The sequence below is a fragment of the Ammospiza caudacuta genome, chromosome 7, assembly GCF_027887145.1.
Source record: "Ammospiza caudacuta isolate bAmmCau1 chromosome 7, bAmmCau1.pri, whole genome shotgun sequence".
In the NCBI taxonomy this organism is placed as follows: domain Eukaryota; kingdom Metazoa; phylum Chordata; class Aves; order Passeriformes; family Passerellidae; genus Ammospiza; species Ammospiza caudacuta.
This window is the reverse complement of record NC_080599.1, coordinates 25,389,004-25,409,416: the sequence shown is the minus strand read 5'-3', so window position 1 is coordinate 25,409,416 and position 20,413 is coordinate 25,389,004. Positions and strand designations below refer to the sequence as shown.

At 47.4% G+C, this 20,413-nt stretch overlaps 1 protein-coding gene across 2 annotated transcripts; it reads right to left on the bottom strand.

The window, feature by feature from the left end:
* Positions 1 to 10,676: 10,676 nt before the first annotated feature.
* Positions 10,677 to 20,215, bottom strand: ZBTB37 (zinc finger and BTB domain containing 37). Of its 2 annotated transcripts, XM_058808744.1 has the most exons (5): positions 20,169 to 20,215; positions 18,463 to 18,561; positions 15,260 to 16,212; positions 13,845 to 13,944; positions 10,677 to 11,683 (listed from the first exon to the last, which is right to left on the bottom strand). In XM_058808744.1, exons 3-5 carry the CDS (start codon positions 16,180 to 16,182, stop codon positions 11,195 to 11,197), a joined length of 1,512 nt encoding a protein of 503 aa, XP_058664727.1. In that variant the 5' UTR covers positions 16,183 to 16,212; positions 18,463 to 18,561; positions 20,169 to 20,215; the 3' UTR covers positions 10,677 to 11,194. The 2 variants fall into 2 exon arrangements, with proteins under 2 accessions (XP_058664727.1, XP_058664728.1); XM_058808745.1 differs by lacking the exon at positions 20,169 to 20,215 and having other exon boundaries at positions 15,260 to 16,209; positions 18,463 to 18,608.
* Positions 20,216 to 20,413: the final 198 nt, after the last annotated feature.

Sequence of the window (20,413 nt, the reverse complement as noted above, 5' to 3'; positions counted from 1 at the left end):
AAAATAATAAAGAATAATTAGTACAGCAGGAAATTTCTTAACTGTGAAAGTAAGTCTTGAGTGTTAGGACACCTGTCCTAAAAAGTTTTGATTTATAGGTCACTAGTTGAAGGTGACAGCACAATTTCTGTTACAAATGGTAACTCTGCAAACCAGCTCAGAGCAGAATCAATGTGGGACACACAAACTTGGATTAAAAAAGAAAAAAAAACCAAACAGAACTGACGAGGGCTCCATATTCACGTTATGGAAAAAGCCCACAACCCCAGTAACAGCTTTCTCCTGGCTTTGCTGCTCAGCTCAGCCCTGGGCTGCCAGCTGGGTTCTAACTGGGTGCAACTTCTGACCTGTTAAAAAACGGGCTTTAAATCTTCTTGCCAGGCAAGGGTGGGTTTCTCTTGCAAGATTCCAAAGTCTCCTGGCAGCCAGCAGCCCCACGGGTGCCTGGGCACGGCGGGGCTGCTCCTGTGGGCCCGGGGGGCTGCTGGAGGTAGAGCTGCCATGGCCAGGCTCTGGCAGCATTGCTCCCCCCGAGCTGTGCCTGCCCAGGAGCTGCCTGCCTGTACAGCTGTGTCCCCAGCCAGCCACAGCTGTATCCTCTGACGAGTTAAAGTGCATTGCGGCAGAAAAGGGTTTGCTTTTTCTTTTTTTTATTTTTTTTTAATTTTTTTTTAAAGAGGAACCTATTTAAAGTGCTGTTCTAGTTTGGAAAGGGACTGTTTAGAAAAAAAATGGCACCTTTTCACATGAGAGATTTGCTCTCTGTATGTATATATATATATATATATATATATAAATTTGCAGAGTCAGATCTGCTGACTAATGAACAACATATAAAAGTGTTTGTGTTTTATCTTATTGCTTTTTTTTTTTTTTTTTTTTTTTTTTTTTTTTTTTTTTTTTACTGCTGCCTGCTGCCTTGGAGGCAGGAGGGAGATGGATTCTCCTTTACCTTTGCCACCATTAACTGATTTCCCAGTGCAGGAATGTGGTCTCACAGCTCTGGCCCAGAGGACAGTTCACTGTCACACAGCACATGGGAGGTGACAAAGTCCTCCTGAACTGTCACAGCTCCATGGCCAACCTGCAAAGGGTCACAGTAAGGAACTGGAGACCAAGAAGGACTGTGGACCCCAAGGGACTCCCGTTGCTCCTGCCAGATGCCATTTTCATTAGAGTCACTTTACAAAGCAGACTTGCATTTCTGAAACACAGAGGTAAGGAAAACAATTCTCTTTAAAGTGAAAGCTTTGCTGCTAGAGTGTGTAGTGTGGTAACCTCAGCACTCCAAGAGAGAGAGGTAGTTACTGTCCTGTGAATCACTGCTGCTTAATGCAACTCCATTTCTGGAGTGATTGCTTAAAAGAAAAAAAAAAAGAAAAAAAAGAAAAAAAAAAAAAGGAAAAAAAAATCCTGTGCTCTTTATTAAGTTATCCCAGTTAAATCTTTCTGGTGAAGATTTACTTGACTATTTCCTCTAAGAGGCTTTTGTATTTTAGAAATTGATTGTCAGTTAAGTTTGTTACAAGATGAAATTTGATTAGCAAATTGCTATACAAAGCCACTTCCCTTGTTAACTCTTAAAATTCTCTCTCCCACTACTCAACTATCCATGCTCTGTTTGGGGGTCACATCCTGTCTGCTCCTGCAGTAGGACAGCATTTCCTGCTCTGAGCAGTTTTAATGGAAAAATCCAAAGTTTTAAAAAGAGCTACAGATATCATATTCACAGTGTTGTGCAGGAAAGGTGGGGTGACACCAGGGAAATGAGGGGAGCTCTGGGGACAATGGGGACATAGCTCTTAGGAGCTTCAGCTAGTGTTCACACACTAGAGGCTTGGGAAAACTGCATTCATTCCCTTCCCTTTTCAGACTAAAGAAGTGTTTTGAATACCTTGCTTCCATTTCCATGAATTACCATCTGATCCATCTTCTCATCCTTGGCTAATTCTCCCTGCAAGTGTGGGGCATGAGGTGAGGAATATGTTACAGCAAGAACACACAGCTGCATGTTATTCTCCTCCTCATTCAGCCTCTAAAAGACCTAATTCAAAAAAGTCTGTTTTGCTCTTGCCTGTCCTAAATGTCAGCCACGTTACCCACCAACACATTGAACAACACCACTCCTTTCTCCCTTCCCAATGCTCCTTACTGGCACTTGCCCTGTGACAGCACAGCCCTGGAAGCTGCCTGGTGTCAGCTTTCTGCCCAGGCCAGTGCCTTAGAGGGAAAGCCCAAGGAATTCGTTTTAAGCAAAGGGTATGACAAAATTCTACTTTCAATCCCACCTGGGCTGCTTCCCCCAACAGCACAACCCTGGCTTAGGAAATCTTCTAAAACTTCAGAAAAGTGCCTGCATGCCACCGACACCCTCCTTCTCTGCACCTCTGGTGGAGTTCCAGGCTGCCCTGTAAACAGCCCCTGCAAACCCACATTGACTGAAAGAACATCCTGGAGCTGGGGACAGCCACAGTGGGGCTTGGGGACAGCCACAGTGGGGCTGGGGCTTCATGCCCCTTCCCAAAATCCAATCTGTCAGCCTGAGAATTGCACTGTCCATTTGTTAGTGTCACCCAGTGCTGCGACCCTCCTCCCACTGGCCTCTTGCAGGCAAGAGCTGTGTTCAGTTACCAATGCACAGGCAAGGAAGGGTTCAAGGAAAGCTTCACAGTAATTCAGAGAGGTTCCTTAGACATGTAAACTCTCAGAAAACACTCTCGGAGGCATAAACCCCCATATCAAACCAATGCCCAAGGTATGTAGATGAATGAGCAGAGCCAGGGAAACCTCAAGAAACAGCTTTTAAAACTTGACCAAATGGGGAACCAATTAATTGGCATCACCAAGTTAAAATTTGTTTCTCTCAGACTAGCTTTGTGACTCCTCCCCTGCCCCAAACTCAGTAACTCCTACTGGAGTTGTAGCAGAAAACATCCCTGCCCATGGCAGGGGGGTTGGAATAAGATGAGCTTTAAGGTCCCTTCCAACCCAAACCATTCTGTCATTTGAGTAACTAATTTAAACTGTATTTAATCTTTTTATACTGCCACTTTCTGTATTTTTTGTCCAGCAGTAAATGAAACAATCCAACTTCATTTTTTATTTCTCATTAGTTTCACAGTTTCATAGCCAATGATATTGGGTCTGTCTGCAAAGGTAATGGGAAGGTTTAAATAAATAAGTCTCACTGCAGTATAAAAATAATGCAGCCATTTCACCATAAATCTGAGGGGAAGGGTGTTAGGTACATTATCAAAAACTAAGCTAGAAGTCTGCAAAAAATTAATGCACTGATTTTTAAGTACTGCCTTAGGTAACTGCAGTAAAATAATAAATCAGAATATGTCAGATTAAACAAGGAACTTACACAGCAGTATTTAAAAATACCTGAACATGTTTCAAAAGCTTAACTGATACAAACTAGGAAGGCCAATAAAGCTGCCAATTTTATATGATAAAACTAAAAAAAAAAAGGTAACAAAAATACAGCTTGGCACCGTCTAATGGAAACAGGAACTTGGAAGCTGCACTCTCCCATGGTGGAGACTTCCCAACCTCTCTGGAATACCTGCTCCAATGCTGTTTGACTGTACTCATGGTGAGATAATGTCTTATCATACCTAACCTGATTTTCCCTGGTATAAACTGCTGCCTACTGCTGCTCCTCCTTCCACCGTGTGCCTCCAGGAAGGGTCTGGCTCCATCTTCTCTGCACCCTTCCCTGAGCTGTGGAGTTTAAATAGGAAAAATTATATAGGTAAAGGAGAAAGCACTGAAACAAAAACAAAATTCAGTCTTCAACACTTGCTCGAAAACTCAGAAAATGGCACTTGGAAGTCTAGTACTGCCCCTTGCACTCTTCGCTTCCCACCCTTCAGTTCCTTCCAATGGCATTTTTGAAATGCTCACAGCAAATCTTGCCCTCACAGGGGACTGACCCCTTTTCCTTCTTACTATTCACAGCTCCAGCAAGGAAAACACTGGTGCTGCTCAGCTGTGCCAGGATAGGCATCTTTGGATACCTGTCTCACAAGGCCGCAGCATTTCCTGCATGCTCCTGCCCCTGTGCAGGTTCTACACCCAGCATTTCCCTGCCCACAGCATCCATGGCATGCCAGATACATGCACTACCTCTCCAGTGATGCTGTTCTGCTGTTCCACCTCTCTACCCATTCTCCTGTGTGGTTCCAGGGCCACCAGCACCAGCCAGGGCTGAAAGCAGATTAGCTCTCTCCTGTTTCAGCTCTCTTCCTCCTCCCTAGAGGAAGCAGAGCCACTGCCAGGCCTGTGGGACACATCAGAGGTGAATTTGTTCTTAGCACTTGCTAATTCCTCAGAAAGGTGATTACTCCCTGGCACAGAAAAACCAGCAAGATCTTATCTTTGAACCCATTGTTTCTTCCCATTGGTGACAGCAGAACACGTGCCTTTACAGAAGTTATTAACAAACCCCCAACCACTTATAGACACCACTAAATAGCAATGGCTCATTTCCTAAAACTTTAAATTACACACTAAATATATCAGTGGCTGGTTTTGTGGCTTCCTCCCCAGCTCCTGGCTGTGCCAGGTCACAGTCTGATTTTCTGCTTTCTCCCCTTTTATTTCTAGCTTTGCCAGAACGTCCTTGTTTTACAACAAAACTGTTAAGGACCATGAAGAACACCTTCAGAAGGCCCCACTATCCAACTTTACTCAGCAAGTTTCAAATCCTTTCAAGGCTGCAACTCCCCAGCAGCACAAGTTCTTAAGTCTTGCTCCTATCCATGTTTTTGTCACCAAAGACCTTTCAGAATTCCCACCTAAAAAAAGATTCCTCCTATTTCAGAGAGACATCATTTCACAAGCTGTAATACTTTGGTTTACAACTAGATTAAAACATAAATTAAATAAGAATAATGCTAAATGAGTTTATATTGAAACACATTATATTTGTTTCTATATATGTATATACAGGTATGTGTGTGTGCACTCCCTAATGACAGCTAGAGGAAGCAAAGTCATTCTCCAAAAGCTTCTACTCTTCCAACTAGCATGGTCAACTTATCCATTGCAACAATTCCCTGTGCATAAAAGCTAATGAAGCACTGGAAAGTGGGGCTGGTGACCAGCTGGATCACACAGACATTCAGGAACAGAAACACAATAAATTATAAGAAGCAGTAGTAACTTGTTCACAGTTGGGATGAGGATAATGTTATGGGAAACCTGAATTGTCTACAGTTCCAGGAATAAAAAGCCAAAGCTCACTGAAAGTTAGAGATACATTGCAGTTAATCCTAAAAGCAAAGATCAGATCTGACACAAAGAAATGGCAGAAATCATGTGGAATTTCTCCCAGCAGCCTAAACTCTTGTACCATCAGATTCAGCAGGAAGCTTTCTAAAACCTCCATCAAAACCAGAATTCATCTCAGGGATGCTCTGATCACTGCCCCCATCTCAGCTATGCACATTTTCCCAAGTAGAAGATGCCTTGAAACCAACTCCATCCTACATCCAAAAGAAAATGCTCCCAGTCCTTTCTTGATTCCATCAGCCCAAACATCACATCCAATCTCTCCTAATTCCCAGCCTCTGGGTTCTCCTATGTTTGCCAAGCCAAAGCCTTTCAGCAGATGGAAATATTTGAGAGATGGTAGCACTCTTCAGATAATTTCATAACCCACTTGAGTGGGTTTCAGGTTAGGAATAACCTACATTTCTAATAAGACTTAACTGCAGCAAAACTTTGGTCTGCTGCATTTTACTGATTATAAAATAAAACCAACCAACCAAACAAACAAAACTCCACAGCAAGTCTACTCCAAATCTACTCTATTCCAAAATGTTCTGGTAGACTTTAGTTTCACAAAGCAGCCAGTATTGTTTGCATAGTTCTAAATTCTATTTGGTTACAAATATATATCTATATACACATATACATACACAGGTACATATGTATTTTATATTGAAATATCATTTGAATGACAGTGATTAAAATAAGGATTCTGAGCTCCTATTTAGGCCCTTTAACTGCAGATATCAACACTCTGTGCATGGCTCTCACCTTGTGACAGGAGTAATGCTCACCACAATTATTTTGCTATGGCAGTGGATCCCAGGCTTTCCAACTGCAGTCCTGGCCACAGACTCAGCTCCCAGGGAAAACTCAGAGCCCAGACCCTGGCAAAAAGTCTCCTTGAATTACAGCTTCTTGACTGATGGAATAGTATGGATTGGAAGGGACCTTTAGAGGTCATCTAGTCCAACCATCTTGCCATGAGCAGGGACTTTTCCCATCTCCAAAATATTTCCAGCAGAGCCTGAACAGCATTTAATGTCACTAATTGCAGAAACGTTTAGATGCTGACACGGCCATATTGGCAGGCATGTCATGGATCAAAGAGGAGAGTTTGGTAAAGTTTAAATAATTTTAAGGGCTGGTTTCTGTTGGTTTTCAAGATGCATGATCCTATCTACCTCCCAGGCCACCTTCCACGCAAATCAGTTTAATCAGCTGCACCTTTGCAGCTGTCTTCGTATTTGTGTTGGATTCTGCAGGAGAGATGAAGTCAGCAGCAAATAAAAGCTACAACTCTGCTCTTGCAAAGGCCTTGTTAGGGCTCATCCTTGGGATCCTTGTTAGGAATCACCCAAAAGTAGCAAGGACTCTACTCCAAAACCAAACTGCTTGGAATCACTTCCTGAAATGGGCATCCCACAGTTCAGTGACATTCCTATTGCAGAGGTGTGGGATGGAAATGCAGCCACGGAGCTGTCACAAAATGAGAGCAGGACAAGCAGGGAGGGCTGTCCTGTCCATGTACTTCAACCTTGAGCTCACAGAGGGCTGAAATGCTGGCTCTGTGCCCTGTGTGCTGAGCCAGCCCCATGATGCTTTTCAGCCTGTTCCCAGTGCTGTTCCAGCTCTGTAGAGCTGTCAGATGGGAGCGGGGTCAGTCCCTGCCAACCTCTCTGCGTTTAAAACAGCAGCAGAGACACAACATGCTTTCTGCTCTTCCCAGCACCCAAACTAAAGTTAAATTATACAGCTCACAGCTTGAGAACATTGTAGAGAAGATGTACGAATGTCCAAGGACTGAACCTGATAGTGGATAATGCTGAGAGGACGAGGAGGGTCTGCCCATTTGCACTGGCTGCTCTGGCTCTCACCAGGCTATCCCTGCATCTTACTAAGCTAGCTCTAAGCATGTCCTCAGCCTCCTGCAACAGATTCACATTCCACAAAGCCTCTCATTCATCCCTCTCCAGCTGCTGGAAATACAAAGCACAATTTGTTCTCACATCCTCTCATTGCATTTTGGCCTTCTTCTCCTTTTCCCAGCATCACATCAGTCATCCTCCTGAGACAAAGAGGTTTAGCTTTGCTCCAAAGCAGCAACACAGTATTAACACAATTCTTGCTATTTTCACAGCTATTCACAGGTAACCTGGCAGCAGCAGGGAACAGCCGTGGCAACCATCATGTCACTTGGCTGACACGTGGCACCAGGGCTTGCTGCAGGCTTAAGGAGATAACCACAACTCTTCACATTTGGGAGGTGAGTTCTTTGGCAGCAAAGAACTAAGAAATATGTCCACCTCCAAGAAAGCAAACTGTAAAACCAGAGTGTGTTCTCCCTGTTGCCTGAGGCAAGAAAACAAATGGGTTAGTAAGCCCTAACTCTAAAGCAGACAAAAATGTAACGTACAGAGGTATTAAAACACAAGAGTTCTCTTCACATCCTCCTTAAATCACAGTTGAAATCACAGTTTTGGCAGAACAAGATGCAGCTAGATGTGGGAATGCAAAGCTGTGCCTCAGCCCATCACAGAAGCATTCACACTTGGAAAGTTGGCATCTGATTCTCCACAGCTTTGGTGCAACTGTAAAGAGCCACACCAACGCAGAGGCAACAGGACACAGTATCATTCTGTTAGGGAAAGCACCTCTAAAGTAGCTACACCACTGCCAGAAAATTCACATGAGGTTTCTCCATACCGTACAGCACCTCCAACCCCTTTTTTCTCGAACCTTGGTCTCATCTGCACTGAGGAAGTCGACCCTTGAAAGAAATGTTCAATAACGATTCCTTCAGAACTGGTTCCACTGTCTAGTGCAGATGGGCCTGAACTGGTTTCAGCACTGTTCAAGAAATATTAGACATCATGATTCCCACACATACATACACATCCATTAAATGTACAGAAATAATATCAAAATGATTCCCACTACCATACCTTATACTGACTCTAGCTACAAGCTATAAACTTCACCTCAGCGAGGCCTGGGCAAGAATATTGGCTCTTTTGCATGCAATCAGAAATGATCATTTATACAGTGGCAACCTCTGCACAAAACAAAAAAAAAACAACAAAAACTCAAAAAGAAAAGCAAACATAAAGGAGGAAAAAAGAAAAACCTTTCACAAGCTTTGTTTTCAGCCTAGTAAGGTATGAAGGATTAATTTCATGGTTTTCACCAGGCCACTTGAAGTAGTGAATCAGCAAACAGGACACGCTGTTGGCATCCTGTACTGTTTGGATGCTTCTCCTTTCACAGTATTGATACAGTAAAATAAAAACCTGCTCAAGAAACTCACAGTTATGCCATGGGAACAAAGGCATTCACCATTTTATGTCAGCCCTTCCTCACTATGGTTGCCATCTGTCTCAGAGAAATGTTGCTTGTGTAGCAGTTACTGCACCTTCACCCTTCTCTTCACAGCAAGCTTAGCAGGGAAACTTTCCCACTATATTTTATATAATATATGTATATAAATAATTTTATGTTTTTATAGTTTGGTAGTATTCTTTTAAAATTTCTATTTTAAAACACTTAAAAATCTTTTAAGCAACTAAAAGTAACTTTTTATGCTCTCTAGTGTGAACAGGATAGGATTTCAAAGTTTTTAACTTTTTTTTTTTTTCATTTTTGGTAACTTCAAAAGCTATGACTAAAGCAGCACATCTCCACTCCTCCCTGCACCTTGATTGCAACAAAACCTACCTTGGCCACCCTCTCACCTCATCCTCTGCCACTTCTCTCTGGCAACCTCAGTGTTTTGGTACCGTGATGTTTGACCTTTGCCAGGAAACCTGACGGAGCTGGTTGTTGGAGTGGCCAAATCACTCCCTGTGTGATGGATGCCCTTGACAGGAGAGGAGGAAGAAGGCACAGAAGGAAAACGGAGGTGAAATATCAGTTTTCCTGTTTGAAATGGTCAATGAAATGGTACTTTGCAGGTACCCAGCTCAGAACACCTGCAAAGGTTCCTCTTGTAGGATCACATCCCTGTTACACGTGATGCTGGCACCGAGCCCTTTCCCACACACAAAAATGCATTAGAGCCACATCTCTTTTTGAGAGAGAGATGGGAGGAACAGTGAGACTCCTCACACATAAGAAAATCTATAAATCAAGGCAAGAATACATCACCCTTCTCCAAATTATTGCCTCCAAAGGGGCAGGAAAATGATCCCAAGTACCAATTTGCAGATGGGGAAAGCAAGGGCTGGAGATGTTTCCATGTGCCCAAAACTGCAGTCAGACAGCAGGCCAAGCTTTATTGTCACTTGGTCAGTCTCCTGCCTGCTATGTCCCAGCTCTAACCTCTCATCCAGCTTTCTCACTGAAGCAAGAGGAAGTGAATTTCTTTTTCAATGTCTCCTTGTTCCTCCCATCACCTTAAGGTTCAGAACTTCATCCTTCCTCCTCATGTACACATTATACATCCTAAAGAGAACTCCTTCACCAAACCTGATACGCGCAACCTGTCGTCCATTTCCCCCCTTCATCATGAACAACTTGGCATCAGAACTAGAGAAAACTCTTAAAATATTGCATATTTTTTTTTTTAAAGATGTCAGGATATTTGCACTTATCTGCCTGTCCCATGCTTTTCTGGTTATGAACCATGTAAGCTCGTGCAAACACCTACAATACACACGCAGGCATGTCTCTCCAGGTTTACTAAACTTGCTCTAAACATCAGAGCTACTCAGAATACAAAAATGTTAAGTCCATGCAAGGGGACAGAGTTGTGATTGCTCTAGGAACTGTTCACTTTTAAGTCTCCTGAACTGTTATAAGGAAATAGAGTAAGGTTCTCTTTTCTTTTTGTGTTTCATTGATAAAAAAGTTATCAAACTAGTTTGTAGAAACAGGTTTAAAAGCAACCACCTGCGATTGCTTGGCTGTGACAACAGCATTGCAGTATTCCCATATCCCGTATTGCTGTTCTAAAGATCAAGTGTGTGTCGAGGGGGGAGCAGGGGTGAAAGAGGACTTTGGTAGCCAGCCCCTAACTCTGCAATTCAGCAACTCCAGAAAATCTCTTCCCAATCCTTGGCACCACCTGAAGCATGGCAGCGCTCCAGCCGGGATCTCAGAGTGCTCTGAGCTCTCCAGATCAGCACCAGCAGAGGACAACCTCCTCTGGAAAACCCCTCCAACCCTTCTCCCAATGCATCAGAGTGTCATGCAAACCTCACAGCTGCTAAATTCCACTCTCAGTAGCTGAAGTACTTCCTTCACATTTTGCTGATCTCTGGAATTCCACTTTGTAGCTGTGTCCACTTTAACAAGGGGCACCGGGGCTGCATGCCTGGAACGGGCAAGCCCAAAGCCCTAAAATAACAGTTTAAATAAAAACATTAAGAGACACACCAAAATAAGACAGGGATAAATACACTCGGGCAAGGCAGGTTCCACCAGGACAGTATTTTTGTTTTCTCTGCTGTGGCAACTACCTGGGGAAGGGAGAAAGGCAACAGCCCCTTGCCCCTGCTCTCCCCTCGAGCGGGAGCATGGATATGGCTCTGTGGCTGAACCCGGCACCGCCGGCGGGACGCCCTGCTGGGCCACAGCGCTGTCCAGAAATACAAATGACTGCTTGTCCCAGATCACTACAGAACAGTAAAAAAATTTTAAAATCCTGTCGATCCCTGAATAAGAAGTTGATTGACACAGTTGTTCTGTTTTTCTCCGAGAGGAGGAGGAATAAGGGAGAAAAACATTTAACACTCTATGGGTGTGTGTGTGGGTGTGTGAGAGGAAGAGAGAGAAAGAGAGAGATTTTTCTATTTTGGCAACATCTTGGGAGCTTCTTTCTGTTCGGTGGTGGCATTGCACTAATTACAGTACCAGCCTGCCGGGTCGGTGCTGACTCTTTAGGGCCAGGAATGGGAAGACTGTCCTTTCTCCTGGCACCTCAATCCGGCCCGGTGGTGGACACAGAGCCCTGGGCCGTCTCCCCCACGGCCACAGCCTCCTCCTGCGGAGGAGATTCCTCCTCTGCCTGCCCCCGGGACGTGACGGTGGTCTCGGGGGAGATGCTGTGGGGCCCCTCCAGGGGCAGACAGCCGGGGTGGTTCTTGCGAAAGTGCTGGTTGAGGATGGCCTGGAAAGGGAAGCTTTTGCCGCACACGTGGCAGTGGAAGGGCTTGTTGCCCGTGTGCTTGCGGATGTGATACTCCAGCTGATCCTTGCGGGTGTACTTCTTCCCGCACATGCGGCACACGAAAGGGGTGATGCCCATGTGGAGCCGCATGTGCCGGTCCAGGCTGCCCTTCTGGTTGAAGGATTTGGCGCAGTAAATGCACGTGAGCCGTGGGTTGTACCGGAACCAGCGCTCGGAAACCTCCTGCTCCCGCAGATACTCCACGTAACCGCTCACTCCCAGCATGGCTGATTCCTCCCCCTGCCAAGGAAACGGCAGAGATTTAAATAACAAGCGGCCTAAAACGAGTTGCAGAGAAGATCGGGCCCAGGTCCAGCCAGTAAAGCATGTGCCAAACCTCAAAATCAGCAGCACTAATGTCTGTAACCTCAAGCACACACTTAAGTGCTTAACTGGGGCCTCGGGGCTGAAGACAAACGAGCAATCAATTAGAAACCACCGCTGCAAAGGCCCCTTCTGCCAAGCCATTCCCTGGATCTGGTGAAGAAAAGGCAGCCCTTAACACAAGGGCACTCGGCCACAAATTCAGTTGTGGACCACATGTCAATACTTGTTACTTTTTAAAAAATTTGTGCCTGTTTAATTAAACACTTGCGTGTATCACCTTCTGTTTTCCTTACTAAAAGTAAAAAAAAAAAGAAGCCAATTGATGAGCTCACAGTAAAACAAAGGAGGAGCAAACCACAAATCATATCTGAAAGTCTTCAGGTGTCATTCTACACAGATATTTATTCAGATGTCACTTAGAGTTCATTTTACAGTGAGTGATATTTGCCTGCCTGGCTGTGTAATCCATCCCAGCCCCGTGGCATCTCAGGCAAGGATGTGCCTGACCCAGCTTGCAGAGCAAAGACTCCTCTGTATTTCCTGAAGTCACACAGACAAACAGCCAAGAGCAACCTGAACCACAGGCCTGGTCTCAGGACTGACACTTCTGGCCATTGTATTCAGATTGAGCAGAAACACACAGACTCCAGAAGGCTTCTGTGCTGGAGATGCACTGTTTACTCCCCCAGTGCTGCTTCCCAATGGTGCCAAATGTGGAGAAGCAACCAGCAGGAGAGCATCTCTGCAAGCCAGGGCTCTACAGGCATGAGCAGCAGTGTACTGTGCCAGGTGCTGCTGAATCCAGCTGTACAGGCATAAAGGAGACACACAAAGCTCTGGTTCTTCCTTTCCACTCTACCACTGCCATTGGGCAGGGATCACTGCCAGGCTATTTTAGTATGGATATCGCAATGCCAGGAGAGTGGAAGGTGATGATACTTCCCCATGGTGTGTAAAGACTAAGGTTTCATGTTTGAGGCTGTCTCACTATGGAGAAATAAGAGCACTTTTTCTGTAGGCAGAGCTAAAATTGCTTAATATGTCACATTTACCCCAGAGGGTTGGTATGACCTGAAATTTTTGCAACGTCTTCTGAGGACAGAAAACAAAGCTTTGCAAAACAGGAACAAAAAGGTATCTGTCATTTTATGGAAGTGTCTAACAAAGCCAGCAGACAGCAATCACAATTTTAGCCCCCTTGCTTCACTTGCTCTTACTCAAGAGCAAAGCAGCCTAGTATCTCCTTACCCACCTCCAGTCAAGTCCTTAGCTTACACACTGACACATTCCCTACCTGTCAGGCCCACAAGAGTCTTTCTGCACTGTGCTGGCTGGCATGCTTGCACTACAGTGGCACTGTGACACTAACTGGGTGCAACTAAATTAGACCAAAATGATAAGGCACAGGCATTACTGCCATGTCCCACTTTGCTGCACTTCAGCCCACTGCCCTCCCATTTCTGTGCATCTCTCCCTCCTACCCCAAAACTGTGCCCAAGAAAGCAGAGAATTCAGAGCTCCTTTATGTTGCAAAGTCTGCTGTGGAGAAGAGATAGAGACCTCTCTAAAACTGCACAGCTCTTTGACACTCCACCCCAAAAGGTTTATTGGTGTAGTGCCTGGAGGGCTTTTGGGAATGGTCTTGGTACCGGCATAGAAAGATTCAGCTGTTGTCACCCGTCTTTCACAGAAGCCAAGCCACACCTCCTCCCTCTGCTCAGGCATTTGCTGCCAGTGTTTGAGGGCAGATCCAGCTCTGCAGGCAAATGGGGTTTCTCCTCAGGAGTTGGTGGCCTGCCCAGAATAAGGGTGGATATTTATGCCCTCAAACAACAAGAGAAACTCCTTGTGTTTTCCAAGTATCTGGCCAAAATCCCAAACAACAGCCAGAATCCATTTTAAATCGTACTTGCCCAGCACATATTCTCCTGTGAGCAGGGATCCTTTGCCAAAGTAAAAGGCCTTGTATCACAGACATTATTGCTTGCAAATAAAAAATATGATAACTTCATCACCACAAAGTCCCCTTCACCTTCAAGCCAACGTTTACTTGCAAACACCTTGATCTGCCTACCTGGGAACTGGGCTGCTTAGGCTCATCCATCCGCCCCGGAGACTCGCTTTTCGATCTGTACCGCTCAGTCACAGCAACCATGCTGCCAGAAGGGCTAAATCTGTGCGTGGGGAGAGTGGAAATGGGATTTTTAATGGGCATCAAGGCACTACAGTGTTTAGAGCAATGGCTGAGCAATAGAGGCACCTGTACAGCATCTCTTCAGCCTCATCAGCTAACACACTGGAAGTGGAACAGTGCAAATATAAAGGAAAAAACAAATCATACCGGTCTATGGTTTCAGTCTAAACATCTGAGAAATAAAACTGAGTCATTTGGCTTCCAGTTCAGCAACAGAGAGGGACTGCTATCATGAATAAATCAATATGGGCCTGGTGACTCAGGAACTGTACAGCAGGACAGAAATAATTTCTCAGAGGACACCTCTTCTCCAGCACCCTCCTCCTCCATTCCCAGTGTGAAACACAAGGGATGTGATGGACTAGAGGTGGGAAACAGTGCATACAGACTGCAGTGCAAAAAGAGATGCTAGAGACTAGCTGATCCAAGGAAAAGGGCTAAGGAAGTAGGAAAGCATCACTTTCCAAGATTATTCCCACTGATTGATTTATTAAGCAAAAGTGACAGAATATCCACTGCTTCCAGGTAGCTGTTTCCCCATGGACTTGAGCTAGAAGAGAGGCAGATGTGAAGGGAAACCCTAGAATTACAACCCCCCCAAATAAAACAGACCTGACCTTTATCAAATCCATTCTCTGGCCTGAGCCTGGGGGAAGAAAGCAAATACTGGAGTGGAGGGGAAGCAGATGGATGGAGAATCCAAACACAGCGGATTTCAACACTCGTTTTCAACAAAGGCTTTCGGCTTTCTCATATAAATCAAAACAACAGTGGAGGCCACTGGGTTCCCCATTTCAACTGCCTCAAGATGTAAACCCAGGGCCCACTGGGAAGACCTTGACCTACAGCTGGTGTCTGGCTTGTTTCTCAGCCAGAACCATGCCCAGATCTCTGGGTCAGAAGGCACCAGTGTAATGGAGATATGTAACACATACTGTATATGACCTCATTAATCTGAGTGCTGAGGCTGAACTAAACATCTTCTTTTAAGAAAAATATCACCTCAGCTGAGACACTGAGAGGTAGAGATCCCAACCTCTAAGAGCTAATAAGTAATTTCCCAAACTAGACCCTGTACCTGGAGATCCTTGTCTGATCACTACCCAGCCAAAATACTATTGCCCAAACTGGACACACTTCCTAACAGCTGGTAAAAACCCTTTCACTCTTATGTTTAAGATGGCCAAAGGAAATAAAAAGAGGAAATGTTTCAAAGCAACTGACCCAGCCAGATCAGAATCTTGCATAACCTCCTGTTACAGCCAAGGTGAACAACGAAGTTTAAGAGCACCCACCTGTCGATCTCACTGCTGGTGGGCCTGACCACTTTGGCTCCAGAGGAGCCTAAGGCAAAAGCCTCCTGGCCCAGGGATCCGTGGCCCGTGGTGTCGATCACCATGGCCGTGACCTCCTCGGCGCTGCTGCCATCCTCTCCCGAGGGCTGGTGCTCTGTCCCCAGCCACTCCTCCAGGTTTTCCGTCTTTATGCGCACTCCTCCCAGCACGCGCACCTCCTCGTCGTTCTGCGCCCCGCGCTCTCCCATGCCCGTCTCCACGTACCACTGTCCCGCCCTGTTGATGCGCAGGATGGGCTCCCTGCCTTCCACATCGGAGCTCTGCTCGATGATCTGGGGGCTGGTGGACTCCTCGGGCGGGCTCAGCTCCCGAATGTCCAGCACGGTGCTGACCTGGCCCAGGCGGCTCCCCTTGGGGGTGTTGTGGCGGGGGCTCAGGGGACGGTTCAGAGTCGGCGTCGCCCGGTGAGACTCGGGCGGCCTCTCCTGATGCTTCGTCCTGCTCTGGCTCAACTCCGCTTCCACCTCGGCCACGTTAATTTTGAAATGAATCCCCTCGAGTATCTGCGTGCATTTGTCTATGATGTGCTGCATCTGCAAGAAGCTGGCAGCTGTCAGGTAGCTGATGATGTCAGCCAGCTGCAGACATATCCTGCCGGTGTAGCAGAAGGAGAGGAGCTGCTCGAACACGGAAGGGTTCTTGATGACGGAGATGGACACGGTGCTCATCTCGTTCAGGGACATGTGGTCGCGGAAGTAGGGGGAGCTGGCGGCCAGCACCACCTTGTGCGCACGGAAAGCCTGGCCCTGCACGTTGACCACGATGTCACACAGCCGGCCCTGCATGCGCAGCTGGTTCAGGTGGCTCAGGACAGAGTTACTGAAGTTGGGAATCTCCAGCTGAATGTTTCCACTCTTCTCCATGGCTGTCCCAGCTGCAGGTGCACCACTCTACTGGAAAAGGGGAAAAAGATCCCGTCATTAGCAGAACCATTCATTTGAAATTAAAACTTTTTTCACCTGCTTCCACACAGTTTGAAACACTGGAGTTTTTAGAGACCTTCCTCACTCACTGAACTGCCACACACCTGGCAGCAGCTCTGTTATGAATGAGTGTGTTTGAGATTGCTTAAAAAAGCATCCCAAAAGCTCTCTGATCTCTCCATGCTATGCATCCCCCTGCACAAGAGTTCTGCTAAACCAGTCCCCAACAGGCCCTCATTCCCTGCAGCTTTAGCCTGCAAAACACTTTGTTCTGCCAGCCTCAATAAAAGCACATCTGCATGTGAAAAGAACATTAAAAATGGCACAGGTATTAAAAATAGCCACCTGATTGCATAATGGATTAAAATTCTCACCACTTGTACCTCCTAAGCATCTTGAAAAGAGAAAGTAATAGGGAAAGCTCCTTTGTAAAACAGGAACCAGGAAGGAGACACTGGGACCTAAATCCTTCTGAGACTTTTGAAAAGTTGGCCAGCACACATCTGACCTCAAGGCATCCTAAGCATCTTGTTAACCTGAGATATCTATCATATGTGGCACTTCTGACACATGCCAGGAAATATATAACAGGAGACTGAAAAACAAAGCTGTGTCCCAGGAGAGCTCAGAGGGCCTCACTCGGGATCACTTTTGTAGGGTCCCAAGAGACTTCACAGTGGTCATCACTAAGTCTCCATCCTGGCCCTACCCTAGGTCAGTAACTCCAGGACTCTTTCCCAAGTAGAGCAATAGTGGGACTGTTCCACTTGGGCTACAATTCACAATGGTGCTGCTCTGCTCGGGCTGCAATCCAGGTAAATGCTTCACCCAGGCTGCACATGGCTCATCCCTTGTTTCCCACCTGGGTTGGGATGTTTCTCGTTGTTCCCACCTCTACAAGAGCTCCTGGCAGGCTCAGGGAGCACCTCACTGCCCAGCTGGTGCAGTCAGGGGACCCTTCACCACTCAGCTGAGGCCACCAAGGCTTATCAGGAGATCTCAGAGCAGGGCCAGGGAGGGGACTGGGGATGCACCACCACATCATCACATTTCCTTCTGGCAAAGTTGGAAAAGAAGCCCTGACCATATATGGTCAAAAGCTGGAATGAATGAAAGTGAGACAGAAACTCATCGCAGAAAAAAAAAAAAAGAAAGTAAATAAGCTTGTTAAAGTCCACTCATGGCATAAGCAGCTCCCAAGCCGGAGAGCATCTGAAGTGTGGATTGAGCAGAGTCCTGCCGATGACAAAACCATTTCAAGCAGGCTGGGAATACCAAGGCTCACAGTGCCCACTCTGAGGAATCTCCAAATCAAAGGGATTGGCACACAAAGAGCATGTCTGCCTTTGGAGGACTTTTTATTTGGAATTGATGAACATTGCAGCATAGCACATGTCCATATGCCCAAATAGGCTCGGTGCAAACTTGGCAAACCCAGTGACTAAACACGAAGCTGCAGGACAGCATGTCAATCTTGTGGAGCTGTGCCAAAGGATTTCTGAGTGGCAGGATGGCTGAGTGTCCCTGGGGAAGTCATACCAGAGTGCACAAAGCTTCACAAAGTGCAGCTGAACAGTGCCAGGTCATAGGGCTTCTTCTTTCCTTCCCCTATCACAGAATCACAGAATGGTTTGGGATGGAAGGGACCTTAAAGCTCATCCCATCCCACCCCCTGCCATGGGCAGGGACACCTTCCACTATCTCAGGGTGCTCCAAGCCCCATCCAACCTGGCCTTGGACACTGCCAGGAATCCAGGGGCAGCCACAGCTTCTCTGGGCACCCTGTGCCAGGGCCTCACCACCCTCACAGGGAACAATTAATTCCCAATATCCAATCTAAACCTACTCTCTGTCAGTGAGAACCCATTCTCCCTCATCCTATCCCTCCATCCCTTGTCCTGAGTCTCTCTCTGTCTTTCCTTTTGGCTCCTTCAGGCACTGGAGGCCACAGTTAGGTCACCCTGAAGCTTCTCTTCTCCCGGCTGAACTACCCCAATTCTCTCAGCCTTCCCTCACAGCAGAGCTTCTCCATCTGTCTGATCATCTTGGTGTCTCCTCTGGACTCACCCCCACAGCTCCATGCCCTTCCCTGTCTTTTGGAGAAAGCAACAAATCCCACAAAAATCAGAAACCACAGTGCACAGCTCTGTGCCAACACAGCATTGGGAGCAGAATGCCAACTGCACAGAACAAGGGGAAATAGAAAACCCAACATCTTACCTGGAGTGCTGTGAGTTACATGCAGTGGGAAGGAAATGGGGGTGCTGCCTTCTTTTTTTCTTCTGATGTAGTAAGAAGAAAACTTGTTGCCCCCTTCCCCTTTAGGAGGTAAAAAGAAAGAAAAAATGAAGTGCAGAGGAATTGGGTTCTCCCAAGAGCAGTTGTGAATATCAAGCTTTGTCATACTTGGTTCTGCTGGAGGATCTAGCAGCAGGATTAGCTCACCATCTTCCCCAAACAGCTGTTCCTAAAGCAATAGGCCTCCGAGTACACTCTCAAGGAAGGCAAGGGTGAAACACCCCTGCCAAGGCCACGAGCACCACAGAGGCAAGAGGGAGGCAGAGGCTGAGACTGGGATATACAGAAAGAGAAGGGAAAAAAATATAATCGGCCCTTAATTGCTGAGCATGGCTGGGTATGGCTGTGGTGAGAAGGCAGCTGCTCCCCAGAGACCCCAACAAATTATCTGTGAGCTCAACAAATTATCTGTGAGCTCCTGCTCCAGAGGGAGGGAAAATCCATCTACTCTTTATAACCCACAGAACCCTGCTCACCCAGTGCCAAGGAACCTGCACATTATGATCCCCTCAGAGGCTGGGGAGACGGAATCTGTCTTTTGGTTCAAACTACTCTGTCAGAGGCTGATTTCTGTCCCTCTGAGTAAGGGAATCTCTCAGAGCTCCTGCACCTCAGCCCCAGGGCAATGACATCCTGATTTCTGCCTGCTCTGGGAAGTCCATCACCTCCAGCCACCTTTAGGTGCAGGCTGAGCTGAGTCAGCACAGGGCACACACTGAGACACTGCTCTTTGTAATGGCATTTCAAGTGTCACCAGCTGAGACTCAGACTTAGCTCAGCAAGTGCCCTCCAGCCTGTGAGGCAGCGACCAGGAGTGGGTGGAATTCCTGATCCATCAGGAAAGAAACACAGACAGACCACCCAGCAGATTATGTCACCCTGGAAGCTGCACTGAAAACTCTCAGCTTTTGGGTTGAGATTTACCATGACTGGGCAACTTCAGAGAATATCCTGAGCTGGAAGGGACCCACAAGGATCACTGAGTCCAACTCCTGGCCCTTAACTATAGCTTAACTAGCCCACCCTGTGCCTGACAGCATTGTCCAAACCCTCCTGGAGCTCTGGCAGCCTTGGGGCTGTGCCCATTCCCTGGGGAGCCTGGGCAGTGCCAGCACCCTCTGGGGAAGAGCCTTTTAAAGAACCTTTCGTCTGAACCATCCAGACTAAACCTCCTCTGACAAAACTCCAGCCGTTCCATGCCTCCTGTCCCTGGTCCCAGAGAAGCATACTCAGAATCCCAGAGTGGTTTGGGTTGGAAGGGACTCAAAGCTCATCCCGTTTCACTCCTGCCATGGGCAGGGACACCTCCCACTGTCCCAGGGTGCTCCAAGCCCCATACAACCCGGCCTTGGGCACTGCCAGGGATCCAGGGGCAGCCACAGCTTCTCTGTGCCAGAGCCTCCCCACGCTCACCGGTAACGATTCCTTCCCAACAAACCCCTTGGGCCGCCTGCACGTTCCAACGGGACTCCGACAACTCCGAGCCCAAACACAACTCTGAGCTGGGACAGGCGGCGGTGGCTCCCGGCCCGTCCGCCGCCCTCCCTCAGCACCAGGCTCCCGGAGCCCGCTGTCCCGGCCCCAGCGCTCCCGACCCTCCCCAGGCGGGGCCCGCGGCTCCTCCTCACCGTGACAGCCGCGGCCGCGCACCGGGGCTGCGCGGGGCGGGCGGGACCGGCCTCCCCCAGCCCCCGCCCCTCCCGGCCTGGCTCCCGCGGGGCGGCGGCCGCGCCCCCGCCGCTCCGGGGCCCCGAGCGGCTCCGCCCGCCTCTCCCGGCCCAGCCTCACCTGCCGGGGGTGGGAAGGGCCCGCAGCGCCGGCCCGGAACCGAAACGCGCCAGCGCGGGCCGCGCCCCGGAAGGAAACGCCGTGC

Coding starts and splice junctions, on each gene's coding strand:
- ZBTB37 (XM_058808744.1), bottom strand. CDS start 16,182: ATGGAGAAGAGTGGAAACATTCAGCTGGAGATTCCCAACTTCAGTAAC. Junction 13,945..15,259: donor ACCAGCAGTGAGATCGACAG/GTGGGTGCTCTT, acceptor CCCCACGCACAG/ATTTAGCCCTTCTGGCAGCA. Junction 11,684..13,844: donor CTAAGCAGCCCAGTTCCCAG/GTAGGCAGATCA, acceptor TTTCCTTGGCAG/GGGGAGGAATCAGCCATGCT.